The sequence below is a fragment of the Lynx rufus genome, unplaced genomic scaffold (genome assembly GCF_022079265.1).
Source record: "Lynx rufus isolate CCGP_SWC_20201006 ecotype Redwood Valley unplaced genomic scaffold, mLynRuf1.p SCAF_8, whole genome shotgun sequence".
Lineage (NCBI taxonomy): Eukaryota > Metazoa > Chordata > Mammalia > Carnivora > Felidae > Lynx > Lynx rufus.
The window spans coordinates 58,203,327-58,223,158 of NW_025814896.1; the positions used below are offsets into that span (position 1 = coordinate 58,203,327).

Genomic DNA, 19,832 nt, shown 5'->3' on the forward strand with positions numbered 1-19,832 from the left:
AAATATCCATGTATAAGTGGACCTATGCAATTCAAACTCATGTTGTTCAGGGATCAGTCATATATGGAGAGAGAGCAAGAGAGAGAGAGAGAGAGAGAGAGAGAGAATTATAAGGTAAATGTGGCAAATGTTAAAATAATGAGGAATCTAGATAAAGGATAGGTGGGAGTTCTTTATACTATTCTTGCAAATTTTGCAGGAATTTGAAATTACTTCAGTGTAAAAATATACAGTTTACTAAGTATGTCTCATATCTGTATGTTAATGATTTGTGAGAATTCACACTTATTTTTTTCCATGACAGCAGCATCTGTGTCTACTTTCTAGGAAAGATGATCTTTCCCTGTTTCACAGCAACCAGATTTAAGTATTTTAAATCCAGCCCAGACATCCAGATGAATTTGTGTGCCACACAATCTCCAGCTCTATTATGTCATAACCCAGAGTCAAACAGGACAGGAGACCTCCACGAGACACCTTGTCAGCACCTTAATCTATACAGTGAGTGAAATTGTGGAAAGGAGCCATGAAACAGGGGCTCACAGCCACTCCCACTTGTGTACCACTGGGCAAACGCAATCACCTTTCTCCAGTACCAATTTCACATATAATCTCAGCTAATTGTCCCTTCAACCCTATCAGGCTGGCATTACTTCCATTTTACAGATAGGAAAATCAAGGCTCAGAGAGATCAAATCATTTGTTAAAGACATGCATGCCAGTAAGGAAAGGTGACAAAATTGAGGCCGTTGGGCAAAATTTGTCCACAAATGTGTTTTATTTAAGCCATACTCACAAAGCTTATTGAAAACTCTCTCTCACACACACACACACACACACACACACTCTCACACACACACACACACTCATACACTCACACACACACACACACACACACACACACACATACATACAATTTCCAGGTTCTCTGAAAACTTAGAAAATGGGCTTGAGTTGCAGAGATTGCTGCCTTTGGTGGGACTTATGCTTTCTGGTTCCCCACAGCCCCTACCAGGCTCAACTGTCTCCCTGCCATGAGCCCTGGGTCACTCATTTACATTAGGTCCTAACATGAGGCTTACTTAGCACAGGGCCTGCAACATATCTGTCAGTCACTGTTAAATTCCTATTGTGGTGCCATTACAAGAAGGTGCTCAAAGGAGGTTTATCCCCATCTGGTTGTGCCACCTGTCACGAAAACTTCTGGCATTCTAAGAAAGAAGGCAGCAATAACAATGCGAGAAACAGATTTTTAAGCTGGTCTGGCCTGTGGCCTTAGATCAATGGGAAAAGACGCATTTCATGTTCCAACAACTGATTTATAAACCTGTTCTGTTTTAAAATGTGTTCACTGGATCACTTCTCGGCATTTTGGCTGAGATCAAGTGTAAAATGTGTTCACTGGAAACCGTCTGGTAACAAACTGTTATAAAACTATTTGATTCTCTCACTGAGCTTTCTATGTTTATTAAGAGTTTATAAAGAATTTTCCTAAAAGAATTATATATATATATATGTACATATATATATATAAATTTTTTTTTCAACGTTTTTTATTTATTTTTGGGACAGAGAGAGACAGAGCATGAACGGGGGAGGGGCAGAGAGAGAGGGAGACACAGAATCGGAAACAGGCTCCAGGTTCTGAGCCATCAGCCCAGAGCCCGACGCGGGGCTCGAACCCACAGACCGCGAGATCGTGACCTGGCTGAAGTCGGACGCTTAACCGACTGCGCCACCCAGGCGCCCCCATATATATATATATATATATATATATATATATGGTTATAACACTATACACACACGTGTGTGTGTGTGTGTGTGTGTGTGTGTGTGTGAAAAAGAGACAGAAAGAAGGACTTAGTTCTATTTTAAATGAGCAACTTACTTTATGACACATTGGTAGATCCCGGTGTCCTCCTGTGTCAGGGGGAGAAACAAAATCCAGTTTTGCTCCTGGTGAATTCTGGACTGTGCATTTGTGGATATTGGGCTTTTGCCAGGATATTTATACCATGTTACATGTACTTTCCCGGACGTTGGTGACAGGTTTATACAATTAAAAGCAAAAGGCTGGCCAGCGGAAGGTGTCTCCTTGTACATTCTAATATCCTTGCATGCATCTAGGGAAAGAAAGGGGTGGGGGAATCATGAAAGAGAACTCTGGTGCTATTTATTATCAGTTTTAACAAATGCCTCTTCAATTTTCTAGCCAATCTGAAATTGTATTGGAGAGTTTTCTCAGCGTGGGAGTTCCCTAAAATGGTCTGCTGATTTGATTTATGGACAAAAATGTGTCCATAAAAGACATTGACTCATCCTCTCTGTCTGGGATGATTTTGTTCTGTCCCTTCTTTCCTAAGACCCTGAGTCCTTATCTGCCTGAGTACACGTTCCTGTTCTGAGCCCCCTTGTCCTGTTTCTTTGTGCTCTGCCACCCAGTTATTTCACTCCGTCTTGAATAAAAGGTGCAAGTATTTCATCCCAAAGAGGATTGTTTAAAAATCTGCTCATGTTAAAGTTCGCTTCTACTGAACCGCATAGCATGGCACTGCACGGCGTGTCTTCTTGGAAGAAGTCTGTTCTGCTGCTGGGTTTTGAGCCTTTGGACTCAAGACTTCCAAATTTGCCTACCCACACCTCCTCACCCCCCCCCCACCTTCCCCCTCCCAAAGGTGCCTCAAAACCCAAAGGGGACATTTGGGGCTGAGCGTCAGATGCTGGGAACTTGCTGTTTCCCCACTCAGCGTTAACTTCACTTGGTCCCCTGGGGTGGAAGTAGCAGAAAGGCTGGGGGCTCTTGTGAGCCCCCAGATGGGCCGCGCAGGCGCTCCCACAGAGCCGCAAGGAGGCAGGTGGGTGAGGGTGGCCTAGACCCGAGGACGGCCCAACGTACCTGCTCTGACAAAGGGTGGAAGCGCGATGGACACGCCGCAGAACAACAGGGCCAGCATCCCCCCGTTGGGCGACAAGGAAGACACAAGGTCGGAGCGGATGAGGTTCGGCGGGGACGGCGACCACGAATCTCAGAGGTCCTAGCCCAGGTCTACCAGTCTTCGCGGGGTGCCCACATTTACCCGACGTGCCGCCAAAGACTCCCCGCTCCCGGCCCCACCTCCAGAATCCTGCAGACTGGAGAGGGATCAGCGGGAGGAGCTGGGAGGCGCGGTGCCGGGAAGTGATCTTCGTAGGGAGGGAGGTTCCCAGCTCCGGGGTGCGCCCTGGCCCCTCCTGCGGCCGCGGTGGCGTGACCTCTGCTAACCCGCAGCGAGGCGGGTGTGCGCCCTGCGCCGGGTGAGCGGCACGCCACCCGCCTGGGCTCCCCACCTGTGCGTCCCGCGTAGCCTCTCCCCTGCGCGCCTTAGCCTCGGGGTCCGCCTGGGCCTGGCGGTCCAAACGCAGCCCTCACCACCAGCTCACCTTGGAGAAGCCAGCTTAGGCCGACCTGGCAAAGGGCCGCCGGAAAAGGGAGAGGAAGCCAGAGCGCCGCCGGACCGGCAGGTAGCGGGAACTGCACACCTTCGTCCAGAGACGGAGCCCGCTCCCCCAAGGTCGCCGGCGGGCCGGGGGCCGCCCTCCCGGGAGTCCCGATCTCCGGCCTCTCGGTCGCGCACATGTTAGCCGGCCACTTTTCCGACGGCCGGCGCCGCACCCGCTTGGCTCAACCGCAGACTCCCGGCCCGTGTCCACCTGCCAGACCGGCGGGAGCAGGCAGGATCCCGCGGAGAGAGGAGAATGGGAGACAGGCACTGAACCCAGGCGTGGCATTTCCATACCGCGCTACTTCCTTGCCACCATGGGCAGGGCAGGCCTACCTTCCCCAAGGGGAGCGTAGGAAGGAATAGTGCCATCACAGGAAGAAGTGGGTTTAAAGGCGTTGTTACCTGATTTTCTGGCGGCTGACAAATCTTTCACCGGCAGTCATGTCTGCTTAGATCTATTCCGAATCGTCCCCATAAAGGAACTCTTGCCTTTCCAGACCCGTCTGAGCAGTTATTACATGCCCTGCTTGGTCTATACAGAATACCCCAACGTGGAAGCTGTCCCAAATGGCTTCTGAGGAATAGCATTTCCCTGCCCCAGTCAGGCTGTTAACTTCTGTAAAGCAGACCTCCCAGGGCGATCCTGAAATACCTGAGCACAAAGTCGGCTCCTGTGTGAAATTTCCAAAGATGGTATCAACCAGGACAGGTTGCCCTGGCCTTCAGGAGACACCCAGAGATATCCCTGCAGGGCACTGGGACTCAGAAAGAAGAAGAAGAAGAAGAAGAAGAAGAAGAAGAAGAAGAAGAAGAAGAAATATATATACATAATGTAATCTCCATTTAGCAGATTCCTGACCAAGCTATCTCTGGCGGGTTTTGTGGTTTTAGAGAGAGCAAGACAGAAGCAGCTGCAGGAACAGGACAGGAGTTTGGCAATTTCATTACCAGCACAGCTTTCTGTGATGAGCTGGGGGCCAGGGGTTTGCAAGTTGCTATACTCAAAACATTATTGAGGATTCTAAAGTGCTTGTTTATGTGGGTTACTGCTGTCAATATTTACTCTATCAGAAATTAAGACGGAGAGCATTTAAAACGCTTATCCTCTTGTTTATTTTATTTATTTTTTTTTTTTATTTTTTTTTTTATTTTTGGGACAGAGCGAGACAGAGCATGAACGGGGGAGGGGCAGAGAGAGAGGGAGAGACAGAATCGGAAACAGGCTCCAGGCTCTGGGCCATCAGCCCAGAGCCCGACGCGGGGCTCGAACCCACGGACCGTGAGATCGTGACCTGGCTGAAGTCGGACGCTTAACCGACTGCGCCACCCAGGCGCCCCTCCTCTTGTTTATTTTAAATACAAACAATAGACTTTAACATAAGTGTTAACATAAATGTCATGCATCTTATGAAAAATAACTGAACTTTCCAGAACAAATTTATTGAGGAAAGTCATACTGTTCTACCTACTACTACATACCCCTGCTTAATGTTCCCAAGTCTCTTTGATGTCTGACTTAACCGAAGACAGCTGGATTCTCACAGCTGCTTCGGCATCAAACCTCTTAGGATGTAACATGTCAGGTAGCCTCTGAAAAAATCCACTTTCAAGCAAAAGACTGGAGAGAATGAGAATTAAAAAGATAAATGTTATGCCCAGAATTCGTGATCCCCAAAGACCACCAGGGAGCCGAGTCCGACGCAAAAGCAAAGAGCCTTTATTCCAGCTAGCTGGAGCTCAATCCCCTACCTGCACTGACGCAGCGGTGAGATACCAGGAAAGAGAGAGCAAGTTTCAAAAGCACAAAGATTTTGTTGGGGTCTAGGGGCAGTTGGTGAGATAATGGCTGTGGCCTCAGCCGATTGGCTGGGGAAGGGTCGCAGTTCTGTTACGCAGGTCGCCGGGCGTGTTTTGATCGGGAAGTTTGAAGGGGTGAGCGGGAGGTTACTCAAGGGGAGGAGGCGTGGTCAAGGTGAAGGACACAGAACAAGATGGAGTCTGCGGGCGTAGGCCCGCCCTTTCAATAAATAGGGTCTGAATACTATTATGAAAATAGTTTTGATTTCACACACCTTGGCAACCCTTAGGCCTCTCACACTTGGAGGACCCCTTTGGTAAGCTGCAAATGGAGATCTTTATTCCTTTCCCCTAGCATCAGCATTAAATGAGGTTCTTCAGTACATGTACATTCAGCAAGGTCTAGGCACCCACCCAAAAAAAAAACAAGGGTGTTACTACAAAAACTGTTAAGTGACATACATACAGAACCATTGTTGTAAGCAGTGTTAAAAGTTATTTCCATTTTTTTCTTAACTCTCATTGTCTTCTTCAGCTTCTGCCTTATAAAAAAATTTGTGTCGTATCTTACTTTTTTTATAGCTGGACAGTAGTCACGGAGTGCCAAATCCAATCAGTATAGTTGCCCCAAAGCTTAGAAGTTCCAACGTGCCTTCCCAGCCCCCCCCCCCACCCCTGCAGTGCCTCGAAGGGACATTTCTGCTATTTCCTTTTTCTGGTGAGGCTCTGGACCGGCCACTTTACACTTTCAAGGATGGTTTCTAGGCCTGTGTTTCCTGATAGGTGGAGGGGGAACCACTTGGCTCTGAAGGCAGAACCTATCAGGAGGATGGAAATGCTGTTTTTAAGGAGGATGTAAACGTTGCAATTAAAAACAACAGAAAGCCAAAACATCTAGGGCAGGCCCTTAATTACCTTGAAAGATTGGAGAAACCGGAGAGCATTGTTTGCTAATGAGAAAAAGGGAGGTAGGAATTCAAACAATGTATTTATGGAGGTTCTCTGTGGCTCAGCTCAGGCTTGCTTTAGGATGGCCCTGAGAAAATTGCTGTTTTGTGCGGGAACTTCCTGAGTTCAGTCACTTTATTCTTCTCTGATTTTCACATTAAAAATTCTCCTTTTAGAGGTGCAACATGCAATGGTTAACAGCTAACGAATTCAAAACGAATCATAAGTCATGGAAGCAAGACCCAGACTCAAATCACAATGACCAAGTTTCTGTATACCTTCCCCCCACACCCCCACCCCCAAACTCACTATCCTGTTTAGTGCTTATCATTCCGGTATGTGTGTGTGTGTGTGTGTGTGTGTGTGTTCCTTAAGCAACATAAATGCAAACATTTTGAAGAGTGTAGTTCAAGGTCACGACTGTATGATATTCCATTGTTCGACTGTACTCCAATTTATGTATCCCTCTCCTTTAGACATACAGGTTGTTTCAAATTTATATTTGCTCTTAAAAATAGTGCTGTGGTGGACATTTCTGTAATGTTCTCTTGTGTGGCTTTTTTTGAGAGGTTGTCTAGTGAGTGAAATTGAGGCATCACCGGGTAGATGCATCTGTGACTGTATTAGAAAATCCCTCATTTTCTCCACATTAGGCACCCTTTAGAGCATAAGGTTTGCATTGCTTCACGTTCTTGGCAATATTTGATAATGTCAGACTTTTACATTTTGCCAGTACCGCAAGTCTAGTGATGTAAAAGCTATCTTGTGATTTTATTTTATATTTCTCGAATTCCTAGTAAGATGGGACATCTTTGCCTATGTGCATTGGCCATTTATATGTCCCCTAGGAAATGTTTTCTCACGTGCTTTGCCCTTTTACCCACCTGGTTATTTGCCTTCGTTTTATTGATCTACAGAGAACTCATTAAATTCTGCCTCTGATGTCTCATGTAGCTGCTTTCAAAGGGAGGTGTAGAGGTACCTCACTGTCCTCTCCCTGCCAGGGAGTTCAAACCCCAGCAACAGCCCTTATGTATGACAGAGGGATGATTACACCCACTTTTCAGAGGTGGCATTTGTGAAACGCTCCTTGCAGGGTGCCCGACAGCAAGAAATACTTGGTGAGCCTGGAGTTTATTCTCACTCTCCCACTGACTCCTCCTTGTCAGTCTTCCCTAATTGCAGATATTTTTGCAATGGCAACATTCTTAGAAGTTAATGTCATTGGGCACAAGCCATGGTTAATGGCCTCTTTCCAATGGTTTATTTATTCATTAATTTATTTTTATGAAGTGAAACCATTTCTCCACAGATCCTTTACATCATTCTGAGAGCAGGTGTAAAACAGCAATCTTTGTAATGGAGGCATCACTGAGTTCAGCCGGGTTGACTTTTACCTTCAGTCTATTTGCTCCTTAGACGAGGTTGTGATGTGTATTCATATACACGAATGTGTGTTTTATACAATACACAGTGGCTTTTATTTGTTCTAGCTAAATATCCGATGATTTCCCACTGAACCCAACCCACACGTCAAGTTCCCCAGTGAGGATGAAGCAGAGATATGTTCACATGTAATGGTCAAATGCTCTGAAATGCAGGATTAGGCTGGGGTTGGGAGGGCGGGGGTGGAAGTTCTACCGCGATCTTCATGCCTTTCAGGTTCTTCAGTTCTCACATTTGTAGTCTCTAGGAGACTTGAAATGTACAGCAGCAATTCTGTGCCAGGCTTTTGTTGCTGAAATGAGCTTCCAGAGAGGGAAGAAGCAGCAGCTTGGGTTTCCTGAGGTCCTAGGCCTGCCCCTCCCCCAGGCTCGGTGATCCCTTCATTCACTCATTCACTGAGCATTCATAGATATCTGGGGAAAGAGTTCTCCTTCTAGAAGGAACAGCTAGTACAAAATTTCTGAAGGAGGAGAGAGTTTGCATGTTTCAAAATAGCATAAAGGCAGCCAGGCCAGTGTGAATTGAACAGAGTGAATAAGCAGAAATGCTGGATAAAAGAAGTCACAGAGTAGGCTGGAGCTAGACCACCCAAGGGGCCCGTAGGCAATAAAAAGAAGGTTGGATTTGATTCTAGGTAAAATGAAAAGCTATTCGAAGATTTAAAGCAGAAAAGAAATATAACCTTATTTGCATTTTTTAAATGTCACATTGAGCATTAAAAACTCATAAAAATGGCTAAAATTATAAAAACTGTTAATACTAAGTTTTGAGAAGGATGCGGGACAAATGGAGCTATCATATACTGTTAGTGGGAACACAAATTGGCACGACTACGTGGGAAAACTATTTGGTAGTATCTTCAGAAGCTAACTCAGCAAATCCACTCTGAGGGATACACCAAGTAGAAATGTATGCATATGTTCACAAAAGAGACATTTGCTAGAATATTCACAGCAGTAGTGTTTATAACTGTAAAAAACTAGAAATTACCCAAATGCCCATCAACAATCGCATAGATAAAACAGGTATGGTTGATTTCATGCGATGGGATCCCATAGAGCCATGAATAAAAACCACGCCCAAGTGTAGGCAACAATATGGACAGATCTCACAGATGAGTCTCACATCCACATAATGTCAAACAAAAGAAAATGGATTTTAAAACAGACATCATACTACTTGATTCCATTTACATAAATTTCTTTTTTTTTTAATATATGAAATTTATTGTCAAATTGGTTTCCATACAACACCCAGTGCTCATCCCAAAAGGTGCCCTCCTCAATTTCAAAAACAGGAAAAATTAATCTCTGCTGTCAAAAGTCAGAATGGCCGTTTCCCTTGGGCCAGGGGCTGTCAGTATCTTGGGGGACACATAACAGGGATGCTCCCATGCTGATCACCTTCCTTTCTTGATTTGGATGCTGGCAGTATGGACAAAATGTGTCTGTGAAACTTCATGGACCTGTTTCTGTATGTGTTCCTTTCCAGATGTAGGTTATACTTCAGTTAAAAAAAAAAATCAGGGGCGCCTGGGTGGTTCAGTCGGTTGAGCATCTGACTTCGGCTCAGGTCATGATCTCACAGTTCGTGGGTTCGAGCCCTGCATCAGGCTCTGTGCTGACAGCTCGGAGGCTGGGGTCTACTTCAGATTCTGTGTCTCCCTCTCTCTCTGCCCCTCCCCTGCTCACGCTGTCTCTCTCTGTCTCTCAAAAATAAATAAATGTAAAAAAAAAATTATAAATAAATAAATAGCTAAAATCAAAGGCAATTTACTCTCGATACGGCATGAAAAATTGGTTATGAGGAATCAGGTAGCAAGTAGAGAAACGTGGCCCCAGGTAGGAGGCTACTGGAGTAGATCAAGGAATATCCAATCAAAGCAGAAAAGTTAAATTACGGACCATTCACCTGACAGGCTTAATCATCACTCAGAAATCACATTTCCAATAATAGTAATATAGGCAAATGTTTTTACTAAGTAAGGGTATTAAACTGCTCATATTATATGATCCCAGCTTTATCAATAGAAAGACAATAAAATGTTAGTAATAATTTTTAAGTTTGTAAGATAATGGGTGAATTTTTCTTACTTGTATTGTTTAGAAATTTCTGCATTCTCTCAAACCAATACTGTTTCCATAATACGAAAAGGTTGTTTTTTTTTTTAAACTCACTTAAGAAAAATGGTTCTCATACAATCAACTCACAGAGGCATTACTGTCCCCACTTGCCAACAGCCTCCCTAAACTTTTACTCCCTAATTCCCCGGCATCATTATGCCCACCCCCAGCCAACTTTATTTATGCCTTACGTTCTCCCATCCAAAATCTCCAATAGCTCCCTTATACCAACTCTGAATCAAAAAAGGCAGATATTTTAGTCAGGGATTTAAGACCCTCTACCATATGAATTCATTTCCCGAAGTGCTTTCTCCTTTCACACTATTCTCTGTGACAAGGTTTAAGTGTTTTCTGACTTTAGAATTTTCCCAGTGTCTGGCATAACATGAGGCACATCATTAACACTTTAAAATAATCCAAAAGTAAACTTGAGAGCAAAAATATCTCCCCTGTATTTGAGAATCTAAGGGAGGACGTGGGGTCCAGGTTTTAGAAATAAGAACTCAGAAGAAGGCAGAATTGTACATTTCCTCTTAACAGTAGTGTTCAAACGGATGGCCACTGTGCACAGCTGTGAAGGCGACAGAGCAGCTGTGTCTCAGGCTAAGCAGGATGAGTGACGTAAGATGGCAGAGGAGACAAACAGGAGTGGCAGCCAGGCAGGATTAACCACTTGGGCGAAGCAGAAGGGGGTTCCCACGGAAGATGTTAAACATGCAATCCCCTCTCACTAAAGAAGTCCCAGGAGTCTCTCTCTCTCAGGATATATTTAGTGAAAGGAAAACCAGGGAACCTTGAGAAATGGTATTCCTGCAGGTCATCTCAGACCCAGAAGTATGAACTAAGCTACACTTGGGATCACTTCCAGGTCAAAGGTTCTGAGAAAAACAAGTTTCGCTGACTTTCACTCTGAGCAAATTAATCTCCCAACTCCCAGCACAAGCCTGGAGGAGTCTCAACAGTATCCTGTGGGGCTAGATTCAAGTGGGACAGGCTCAACTGGTCTAACAACTACACATGTTTCTGACTACAGTGTTAATATTTGGGCTGCAGATTTAAGGTGAACAAACACAGGGTTTATGTACTTTAATCAGCCAAAACCTGACCAACATGTGTTTAGATGAGCATGTTTTTGTTTTGAAAGGCTAATACTCACTTTAAATAGTGTCTTCTATTTCCTGTAATTCTCCTCCCTAAAACTAATATTTGCGTAAAACTAATATTTGCATAAACACACACACACACACACACAAAGTCATATTTTGGTTGTAAAATAAATGTTGGCATACCAAAAAGAAGTCCCTCCCACCTGTCTCCCCATGTACATTTTTATGTGTAATCTATTTTTCATATTTTATGAATTTTGACTACTGTCCTGATCCATTTGTGCATCTAAAAAAGTAAAAAAGGAACAACTTTCCCCATTCCAACTCCAGAACATTCTCTTCCCACCTGCTACCCCCTCTGTGACTTTCACATCAAGCCCAACTTACCACACTAACAGATTCTCATCTCAAAGGTGAAAAGATTTTCTTCTGACAAATAGATCTCCTCTAGCTTGAGGAGATCTGATTTTATAACTATATGATACTTATAAGTCCCCCAATTAATATTTGGGAAACCTACTGCAGGTGACCCTGGAACCGTGAGCAGTTCAAACCTGTGTTGTCCCGGGGTCAAGTGTACATTAAAAATAACTAGTCAGATCCTGACTTGCTAAAACTGGATTAAGTAAAAGTTATTATCATTTTTAGAAGTTAACACCAAGATAATATGCCCTCCTCTCCCTCCATACCCAAAACTTCATAATCTGAAAAGGCTATGTTGTGGCTAAATGAATTGGGGGATGCCTGGGTGGCTCAGTGCCTGTCTCTTGATTTCAGCTCAGGTCATGATCCCAGTGTTGTGGATCAAGCCCTAGCTTGCGTTCCATGCCGAGTGTAGAGCCTGCTTGAGATTCTTTCTCTCCCCCCATGTGCTCTCTCCCCGCCACTCTCTGAAATAAAAAATCCAAAAAATTAAAACTAAGTTTGTTTTATATGTATTGAACAAAAGGCAAAATTTTAAAAAAAATGTATCTTGGGATTCTTTCTCAGACACCAGACAGGGTCTTTCCACATATAAAAACCTTGAAACACAGGTTTCCTAGGTTGTCCTATTTCACAAATGAGAACAGAAGACACAAAACAACGAAGTGCCTTGCTCTAGTTTCAAAACTGCGACAGTGCAGGAATTTATATTCATGTTTTTTCCACCAGATGGCACCCTTACTGAGAAACATTTCTAGAGACAAAAACAAAACAAAACAAAACAAAAAAACAAAAAAAACCCAACCAAACAAAAACACCCAGAAAACAGAAAAACAAAAACCCTATTCTAAGGAAGTTATTTAGTAAAGAGAATAAAAATCCTCATGACCAAAAAAACAAAAACAAGAACAAAAAAAAACCACTTCTAAATGATTTTTTTGAATGGTTGTTAGCCTTGACTTTGTGTTGTTTGCTAAAAAATATATTAACTGGTAAAATAACCAAAATATGCTAAAAAACCTGAATTTTTCCAGTGAGAAATTCTGTATAAGCAAGTTTTCTGGATAGCTGATCCTGAAGTTTTCTAAGTTCTTGCATTTTTTTTTCATTTTTATTGAAAAATCCTTCAGGAATGTGTTAAATCCCTTTACTTTTTAAAAAATTTTTAATTAAAAATAATGTTTTTTATTTGAGAGAGAGCATGGGGCAGGGGGCCAGAGGGGGAGGGAGGGAGGGAGGGAGAGAGAGAGAGAGAGAGAGAGAGAGAGAGAATCCCAAGGAGCTTCCATGCTGTCAGCGCAGAGCCCAACATGGGGCTTGAACTCAAGAACTGTGAGATCACGACCTGAGCCAAAATTAAGAGTCAGGCGCTCAACCGGCCGAGCCACCCCGGTGCCCCTGACTCCCTTTCTTTAGACATTAGACATCCATTAAAGCCCACTGTCAGCAGAGGGTCAGCTTGGACGAACACCAGTCCCCACCCCTTGGTGATACAGAGATGCCATGGCTGAGGGGAGCAGGGCTCCTGGCCTCGGTGTCACACAGCTCTATCTGGCCACTTGTACTTTATTTTTCTGACTGCTTTACTTCCTCCTTGGTGTCAGTTGCCACTTCTGGTTTATTACTCTTCTCTCTCCAATTTGCAGATTCCCATATGACGTGAGGTAACCAGGTGTATTCACAGAATGACTACTAAGCAAACTCCCATTTGCTGAGGGCCTGCTGCACGCTAGGCACTTTGCCTGTCAGAATGTACTTCATCTTTCTTTTTTTTTTTTTTTTTTTAAATTTTTTTTCAACATTTTTATTTATTTTTGGGACAGAGAGAGACAGAGCATGAACGGGGGAGGGGCAGAGAGAGAGGGAGACACAGAATCGGAAACAGGCTCCAGGCTCTGAGCCATCAGCCCAGAGCCCGACGCGGGGCTCGAACTCACAGACCGTGAGATCGTGACCTGGCTGAAGTCGGACGCTTAACCGACTGCGCCACCCAGGCGCCCCTACTTCATCTTTCTAACCCTTACACAACTCAGTGAATTCGATATTATACCCATTTTATAGGTGAGGAAACTGGGGCTCAAATAGTTTGTCCAAATTTGCACAGCGAGTCCGAGGCAGGATCTAAGATGGGTCCTCAGACCCCAGGCTGACCTGCCTCCCCAGGCCGGCTCCCCAGGTGCCACCAGAGCCCCTCTGCTTGCTGAGAATCTCTCTGAAGCGAGAACAGAACAGCACCGACCATGCAGAGGGCTCTCTGATCTTTAGAGTTTGTGAGCATGGTGAGCTCGCATTGTGGACACGTTGGCCAATTGTGTTCACCTCCTGGGTCAAAGGAGGAACTCAACGAAACCTTTTGCAAAATGTGAAACAGTCCATACAGATGTTGCCCTTGTCTTTTTTGGACTCATAAAGTGTTAACAGTAATAAAACTCACATTTTAATCCATTTTAGAAGCAAGCAAACAAATGGAGTAGAGTTGAGGCTAGAGATGGGATCCAGAGCTCATTGGCTGGCTCGTGGACCCTGAATTCCCCAGACAGAAGGTGTCCTCACCCTACATCAGACCTGGGAGTGTGACCCAGCAAGCCCAGGGCAGGGCCGGCATGGAAACAGATTTTAATGAGGATTCTCAATACCAGCTTTTGCCAATTTTATTGGAAAACAAGTACAGTCCATCGATCAGTGATACATGCTGTACATGAATCTGGTGTTTTACTATATAAAAATACTTGGTATCTGCTTAGAATTGTACAAACAAGTTTTTAAAAACCCTTCATCATTAACCAATAAAAATATAATTTATCAAAAATACCACTGAGAAAAATGGCTCACTACCTTTTCTGTTATTGCAAATAAACAAAGGGAGGTGGAAGAAGGAAGATATAAATTCTGCTAAGCCAGTTTTTGACAACTGGAAGCGAAATGCTTTATGGCAAACTCTCCTTTAAACACTCACACAAACAAAAAAAATTACCATCAGATAATGCAGTAAAATCTAATTAATGGGAAAGGCCTGAAAGGAAGAGCTTAAAAGAGGTTTTCAGGGAAAACAATAAAACAAAGGAAGTTCCCAGAGAACTAGGAGTGTAGCGCCTTCCCCCGGAATCCCCCCTGGAAGGACAGGGAGTGACAGGCGACATGCACTTTCCTGTTGGGGCTCCTCCTGGTCCCAGGGCACATCCCCTGATTCTTGGCCCTCCAGAAATTCCAGGTGCAAATGCCGCTGGTAATTCTTGGTTGTTCTCCCCGCTCCTTACTTTCTGGCCAACTTTGCTGCTAAGTCTAATGTTCGGAATTGGCTTTCGTGACACTACACAGCAAGTATATTTTACAGATGACAGACTAAAAATGATCAGCAACATAATACGTTTTAAGCATCTGATAGGCCTTTTGGGGGCATAACAGCCCCCCCGCCCGAGCCCCACAGACTTCTGGCTACAGTTCGTGTATATGCTGGCAAATAAAGATAAGGCAGTTTTTTAAAAACAACAACAACAACAACAACAACAGTCTCAAAACAGCACTATTACGCAATGCTGTCAGATTGGATCTAAGAAAAAGCAGGTAGAAAGAGAAGAGGCAAAGCATTCAACTCTGTTTCTGTCTGGCTCTAACTGCTTTCAGGGGTAAAAAATATGCTATATAAGACTGTGTTCACCCATAGCATTAAGCATAAAAAATAAAAAAAACATAGGGCCTGTCCATGTTCATACAACTTCTAAAAATGGTGCCCGTGCCCCTCAGCAAATGGCACATGAACTTGGCTTTGCAGTTTTCCAGGGTTTCTCTAAGGACTATCATCACGTTTTAAAAAACCGTGTCCTAGACCAAAACAGCAACTTGCTTTCATTTTTAATTCACTAAGAAATATCTACCTTTTGGGAAAGACTATATGACAGCAGAAACATTTTCCGTAAACTCGAAACAATTTTTGTAAATTCCAACACTCAAAAGTTTAGAATTTGGTTTCTTAAAGAAAGCATCTCTAGACTCAGCCACCATCTCAGAAAACAGTCATTTCTTCTCACAAAAGTGCCAGGGTAGGGGCGAAGGGGACACTCGATAACCTGAAGTCAAGCGTTCAGGACACTGCACTAAGAAGCCAGCGACGGAGCTAGAAGCCCTACGTCTGACAGCACTAAGCGTGATTTAAAAAACAAAAAACAAACAAAAACAAAACAAACAAAAAACAGGTCACTTCTTTTCTCTATAAAATTAGGATGATTGTAAAAAATATGAGAATCTGTGGACAGTTTTCAACAAGAAAGCCCCACACAAATCTATGTCACATGTGCTAATTACTCGTGAAGCCACCGCAGACTACAAGAGACAGCCCCTCCTGCAGAGAGCAGGGTCTCTCTAGTTGGGACACAGAACCACCTTCTCATAAAGTGACGGCCAGCAGACTAAGTGCCATCAGACTGAGAGCAGAGAGCAGGTGTCTCAGGGCAGTTTCTTGGGGAAATCTCAGAGAAACAGAGTTGGGGTAAATTTTGAATTTCATACAACTCTGGGGGTTGGAGAAAATTCCAGAAGACATTCTGGTCGGAGGAGACTGGAAGGAGAAGCAGAGATGAAGGAACACTAGGGGCAGGTGTGGAAGTGCGCAAAGGCTGACCTGGGAGTTCACAGAGCAGGACAGTGAGGGGCACAGCTGTGCGGACAGACTGGGGGTTTGGGGGCAGCAGTGGCGAAATGCAAATGCGTAATTGGGCTTTAGGTCCTAAACCGGGAGAGGTGTTTTCAGTAGGAACAGGAGGAGCTTGGAGCAGCATTTTATGAAGGAAGGCTAATCCGTGGGCCAGGTGTGTGACAGAGAGGGAGGAGGAAGGGATTGGGAAGCTGTCCTTCCAAAGACATGATGAGTCAAGTGGAATGCACAAGAGGAAGGTGCTACAGAAGGGTCACTCCAGGGGGGAAGGCCTCCAGAGTGGATCTATTCTCTGCTACTCCTGCTTTTGAAATGCCCTCTCTCCAGCAGAAAGCTAAGGTGATTTCAAAAACATGCGATCCTTTTTTCACTGAAATGAGAATTTTAAAGGGCTGTGAAATGAAATTCAGTCTCTGGAAACAGACTGCTGGCTGTTGATGGGTAGGGAAAATGCGAAGCAAATGGAAAGTTCTCCAAGCATACTTCTTCCCTCCTCTGTGAAATACCAGTCTCACTTTGCCTGCAGCACTGCCAAGGAAAGCCTCTGGGGTGGCCAGTGACCATGCTATCCCCGGGGGCTGGGTCACAGCCGCCCTCCTTGGACTGTGGACAGCTCCATAAAAACATTTATAGATGATAAATATTTCCTGATTGTTCTTTCCTCTCATTTGCTGTCCTGGTGCCTGTTCTCAGCAGTTCAAACATTTGGACAGGGCATTTGTTGCCTTTTAAAAAGGACTGCCAAGCTCTCGGTTCTGAATTGCCCTGACCTGCTATTGTCACCACATCCTGCTCCCTGAGCAATCCAATTCCAGGTGACCTCAAGGATAAGAGACTCTACACGTGCATTTTATGACTGTACAGTCAGTGAGGGCACAGCCTGGCCTGCAATGCCAGAAGACAGGAGTCACCCAAGGAACTCTTGGCCAAGCTTCTCCCTGCTACCCGAGAGGCACATGCACCTCCCTCTGAAGCTTTTTCTTCGAGTCTGGTCTCATGGCCAAGGACAGTAACTGGTGTTTGGATGAAGGTGGCTGCCGCTGGACGGGCATGTGGTACCTGACATTCTTCCAGAACCTTGTCTTTGCAGATTGCACGCCCTCTTTAAAGTCCCCTGACCAGCGTATGGCCCCATGTTTCCGCTTAATGAATTTAATGGTTTCTGGCATTTTCTCATAGTCTTGGATCGTCTCCAGTTCAAGCAGGACAACTTTAATCCCATCCTGAATGAAAGCATTGTACATTGCTATCTGCTCTTCAGATGAATTCTCCAGCCAGCCCAATCCTGATGCCTCTGGGACCAAAACGATGATCAGTCTTCTGCTTTTCTTTATGTTTTCATTAGTGACGTCAACAATGTCTGAAAACAGGAAGCCCAGCAGAGTAAGTAAAATTTCAATTTATAATCATTCTCTCCCAAACCAAGACCCGACCCCCATCCCCTATGTCGTACAATGTTTTTTTCTCATCCTAATTAAGATTAAAGAAGCTTCTGATTTTATAGACCAGCTTAACACCTGGCCCACAAAAGCTGAATATTTCACTTAGAACTCAGAATACTCCTGGTATAAACTTTAAAGCCTTAAACCATTTGATCTCTTCCACTCTTATTTTACTGTCTCAGTTGTAAAGTAACCAGTGGATCTAACTAGTTCTAAAGTTTTCCAAAACTAAATAAAACTTCGTCAATTCTTGTGCCAACAAAATACAAGAAAAGTAAGTACTTTTTGCAGTTAATAGACGTGGAAATCATCACTACCAACCACTGGGGAGTTCTTAAAACTGCCAAATATATACACCTATGCCACAGTTCTTCTAGAAAGATGAAACCTAGCTTTAGCAATTATTTTTACAACCAGACTGGTTTTTTTTTTCCGTGACACACATACCTTCCCCAACATAGGCGTCCCTTCCATAAATGAACAGCTTATATCCACACTGTTTTTCCAAGACCTCAGGCAAGACTTTAAACACAAAAATATCTGAGTTCGAGGTGGACCCTTCCCCAAGGGTCTTTGGATATAGTATATATGCATCATAGGTCTTTCCATCTGAAGCTAGAGGGGAAAGTAAAATATTTAGATGTATTTGGATCCAATCTATCTGGACCAAAAGATTTGGTAAAGTCAATACCCCAAACATGCATTTCGGAATGAATTATTAATTTTGTGTGGGGGATGGTATGAACGAAGCAGCAATGCCAAAGTACAACAACTTTTTAAAGTGTTCATCGACAAGTTTCTATTTATTGTGCTTTACACTATGAAGGTGTTCTTATGTTGTTGAATGGCCATCTCAGGTGCAGAGATTGTCTATCTCTTGGTCTGGGAACTATCCTTACTTCACTGGTCTTATCTTCTTCCCCAGTGTCTTGGCCCTGAATTCTATCATTCTTCCTTTTATGTATAAATGCAGTATTGGGTTTTTGTTTTTTTTTTGCAAGATTTAAACAAAAGAGAAAGCGAGAGGTTCCCTGACACATGAAAATCATTATTTCTTTCTTTTGAAGACAGATCATGGGGTCATCTATGTCCTAACCAGCTTGGAGCAGGCCCTCAACAATGCATATTGGATTTACAAACAGATGCTCTCAATGCCTGTCTACCCCACCATTATGAACACTAAAGCAGTAACCTGGAAAACAATGCTATTTAGTCTATTCAGTTCCAAAACTATAATTATGTACACGAATAGCTACTATTCTTGCATATGCCACATTTCATTTTAAAATTTAAGTAAACACCCTCTCAGCCATCTTCTACATCGCTTGACTACCCCTTATCTCCAACAAGGAAATATTGCATAGAATACAAAGTTGTACCTTTTGGAGGGAGAAAATCATAACAAGAATCCCTGTACCAAAGCACAATGTCAACCTTGAAGATTTTGTAGATGAAAACAGAGCATGTAATTACTAGAGTTAACATGACAAACACACCGATTGTGTGCTTCTTGAAATCAGGGACTATGGCAGAAAAGAGGAAAAAAAATATATTAGAATCAAAAGAATTAAAAATTTGAGCATACCAAATTAAATATCATCATCCCAGAGAAACCATTTTTGGGATTGGCCTGCAATCCCAAATCCCAGATAATATTAACCTATTCATTATCACAACTTAGTAATGCATACTAATGTACAAAGCCATCTAGAATTGATACTGTATAAAACTGAGGTGCATTGTATTAAATTTCCACCTAAATCTTATAATACAGTTGACCCTTGAACAATACAGGTTTGAACTGTGTGAGTCCATTTATATGCATTTTGTTTTTTTTTTTACAATACTATACTGTAAATGTATTTTCCTTATGATTTTCTTAATAGCACTTTCTTTTTTCTAGCTTACTTTATTATAAGAATACAGTATGTGATACATACAACATACAAAGTATGTGTTAATCAACGGTTCATGTTATCCATCACGTTTCCGGTCAACAGTAGCCTATTAGTAGTTAAGTTTAGGGAAGTCAAATTTATACTCAAATTTTTGACTGGGAATGGGGGTGTTGGTGCTCCTAATTCCCATGTTGTTCAAGGGTGCACTGTATAGAATAACACAGAAAAAATGCCAAAGACCATAGGATAGAGCACTTCAGAGTAAAACAAGTCAAAGTCACTCAAAAGCCTACAAAAGTTTCTGGAGGTACAAGAGTTAGCTGGGGAAAGCTGAAGTTTGGGGGTAAGGAAAGAAAGGGCTTAGGGATGCCATACAGTATGTTTCACTCTTCCACACTCTCTCAGCTTCACTCTCTAGTTATTCATCCAAAGATTACAGCGGAGGAGGGACAGAGAAGTAAGGTGAAGGAGGGGTAATGGGGTGCGGTGTAGAGAAGAAAGAAGACAGTGGCTTCT

At 43.5% G+C, this 19,832-nt stretch overlaps 2 protein-coding genes across 5 annotated transcripts in view; both read right to left on the reverse strand.

The window, feature by feature from the left end:
• IL1RL2 (interleukin 1 receptor like 2) overlaps window positions 1-3,126 on the reverse strand; it is a 40,166-nt gene extending 37,040 nt beyond the window's left edge. Inside the window, exons 1-2 of the mRNA XM_047068685.1 lie at window positions 2,897-3,126; window positions 1,889-2,123 (exon numbers count right to left, since the gene is read on the reverse strand). Of these exons, the coding sequence (XP_046924641.1) occupies window positions 1,889-2,123; window positions 2,897-2,954 (293 nt within the window). The 5' untranslated portion in view covers window positions 2,955-3,126. The remainder of the gene's footprint in view (window positions 1-1,888; window positions 2,124-2,896) is intronic.
• A 10,832-nt stretch (window positions 3,127-13,958) lies between these two features.
• IL1R1 (interleukin 1 receptor type 1) overlaps window positions 13,959-19,832 on the reverse strand; it is a 129,666-nt gene continuing 123,792 nt past the window's right edge. For all 4 annotated transcript variants that reach the window (XM_047067526.1, XM_047067528.1, XM_047067525.1 and 1 more), the window contains 3 exons: window positions 18,798-18,941; window positions 17,866-18,033; window positions 13,959-17,336 (listed from right to left, as the gene is read on the reverse strand). In XM_047067526.1, coding sequence (XP_046923482.1) covers window positions 16,918-17,336; window positions 17,866-18,033; window positions 18,798-18,941 — 731 coding nt within the window. In that variant the 3' untranslated portion in view covers window positions 13,959-16,917. The remainder of the gene's footprint in view (window positions 17,337-17,865; window positions 18,034-18,797; window positions 18,942-19,832) is intronic.